This window comes from Seriola lalandi, unplaced genomic scaffold (genome assembly GCF_002814215.2).
Source record: "Seriola lalandi dorsalis isolate HSWRI2012SDOR001 ecotype SW California unplaced genomic scaffold, Sedor1 jcf7180002054464, whole genome shotgun sequence".
Taxonomy (NCBI): domain Eukaryota; kingdom Metazoa; phylum Chordata; class Actinopteri; order Carangiformes; family Carangidae; genus Seriola; species Seriola lalandi.
Window position 1 is genome coordinate 1,354,591 of NW_019525017.1, and position 1,975 is coordinate 1,356,565.

Sequence of the window (1,975 nt, forward strand, 5' to 3'; positions counted from 1 at the left end):
AATACCACTCTCTCCTTTTTTTATTACACAAATGTTATCAGCTTCTCTGCCACAGAATATCATGTATGTCTTTGGAGCCTCCATCACTGGGCTTTGTCTGCAGCATCCTGGCGCACAATAACTACGATTTCATGTAGCGGACCAAAGAGGTTTATATGTCTAGGTAATGTTTGTGGAAAATGGAGGAGACGGTGTTATTGGTCTGTTGATACAGATTAGAATTAAGCCCATTAATCTTTGATATATTCACTAATCCTTCCGTTCGCTTCCATGTCCAACACTTCACCAAGCATTGATTACGCACGCGTAAAATGCGCGCAGTAAGTTGACGGAAACATTTAGTAGAAGATGACAAAGGTTTATTGAGTTGCAGTAAAAACAGTCTTTAAAAGTGACTGAACACAGTGGGATGGTGAAAATTATGAATCGTTTGGAAAATGAGAAAAATATACAGAATGGAGCTTGAATGACAACTATAGAGCCTTTAGGAAAATCTTGCTGACGTCCACTGCCTAAGGTCTGTACATTGTAAAGGCTCAACAATGCTCACCATTGAAACATTTGTATTTTCAGTCTGACCCCGTGCACTAACAGCTATTCATTAGTTCAACTATATACACATTTTCCTTTTCAGCAAGACCCTACATTTGCCCATATGTATCCAAGGATCAGACAGAAATGAACATTATTATTATTATTATTAATATTATTAACGCCAAATAAAAATGCTCACAAGTGTTTCTACAGCACCTTTAGGCTATAGTGCAATGGAGAGAAAACTACTGGTAAAAACAGCATAAGTTTGCATGAGACCTTACAAAAATAATACATATACGAAAACATTTCCTTCAGTATTTACAGTGTCTTTGTCTCTCTGTTATTGTCCCTTTACTTCTTTTTCGCTGTCTTTGCTGCCTTTTTGGGTGTTTTTGCCTTGGGCTTGGCTGCCTTCTTTGCTGGTTTTGCCTTTGGCTTGGCTGCCTTGGGTTTCTTAGCTGGTGCCTTTTTGGCTTTTGTTGGTGTCGCCTTTTTCGCGACCTTTTTCACTTTCTTTGCAGCTGCCTTCTTGGGTTTTTCCGGCGTCTTGGTCACCTTCTTGGGTTTGGCTGCCTTCTTGGGCTTGGAGGGCTTCGCTGCTTTCTTTGGTTTGGCAGATACGGCCACCTTGGTTGACTTTTTGGAGTCCTCGGGTTTGGTCAGCCTGAAGGATCCGGACGCACCGATGCCTTTGGTGTGGCGCAGCATCCCTGATGCCACCAGCCTTTTCAGGGCCATTTTAATCTGCACATCGGCATTGTCGCCCACCTTGTAGTTCTTCCTCACGTACTTCTGGATGGACTGACGGGACGCTCCGCTCCGGCTGGCGTCGTGAACGATTGCCGCTTTAATCATCTCAGAGTACTTCGGATGAGAAGCCGGTTTCTTGGGCTTGGATGCCTTTTTGGCTTTGGCTGGAGATGCCGACGTCTCTGCCATAGTGACTTTCTTCTTGAGTAAGTTAAGAAAAAAGTCCTGGAGGTGTAATTTCACCCGGGTCAGCTGGTAGGCTACACCGGAGCGTCAGAACCAGAAAAAAATATGCACAGCCAGAAATAAAGCGTCTCCCGAGAAAGTCCGAGTTGACAGACAATGCCACACTTTCTGCTTTTAAAATATAAAAATGTTATAATAATTGTCCACACAAAGTGAAGCGTCAGTACACGGGATCACTTAAGCGTCTTATTCCACAGGCGCTTCAGTGAGCCTATGAAGCCTATCTGCGGACGTGATTGAGAACACCAACTGCCAGCAGCTGATCTAGCGGACTCCATGGAACTGGCGCCGTCCTGTTTGTGTTTCTTCATCCTCCAACTCCTGACAAATATAAAAACCCCGACGGAGTTCTGATCCACAAAACATTATGGGCTGATAGCAGAGACATTGGGCTTCACGGAGACACGCCGGTTCTCCTTCGTCCGCGCCGGCGAACAACTTT

General features: G+C 44.3%; 1 protein-coding gene across 1 annotated transcript; it reads right to left on the reverse strand.

The window, feature by feature from the left end:
* Window positions 1-337: 337 nt before the first annotated feature.
* h1-0 (H1.0 linker histone) lies at window positions 338-1,724 on the reverse strand. Its single transcript, XM_023411180.2, has one exon. It carries the CDS (start codon window positions 1,474-1,476, stop codon window positions 889-891), a length of 588 nt encoding a protein of 195 aa, XP_023266948.1. The 5' UTR covers window positions 1,477-1,724; the 3' UTR covers window positions 338-888.
* Window positions 1,725-1,975: the final 251 nt, after the last annotated feature.

Coding starts and splice junctions, on each gene's coding strand:
- h1-0 (XM_023411180.2), bottom strand. CDS start 1,476: ATGGCAGAGACGTCGGCATCTCCAGCCAAAGCCAAAAAGGCATCCAAG.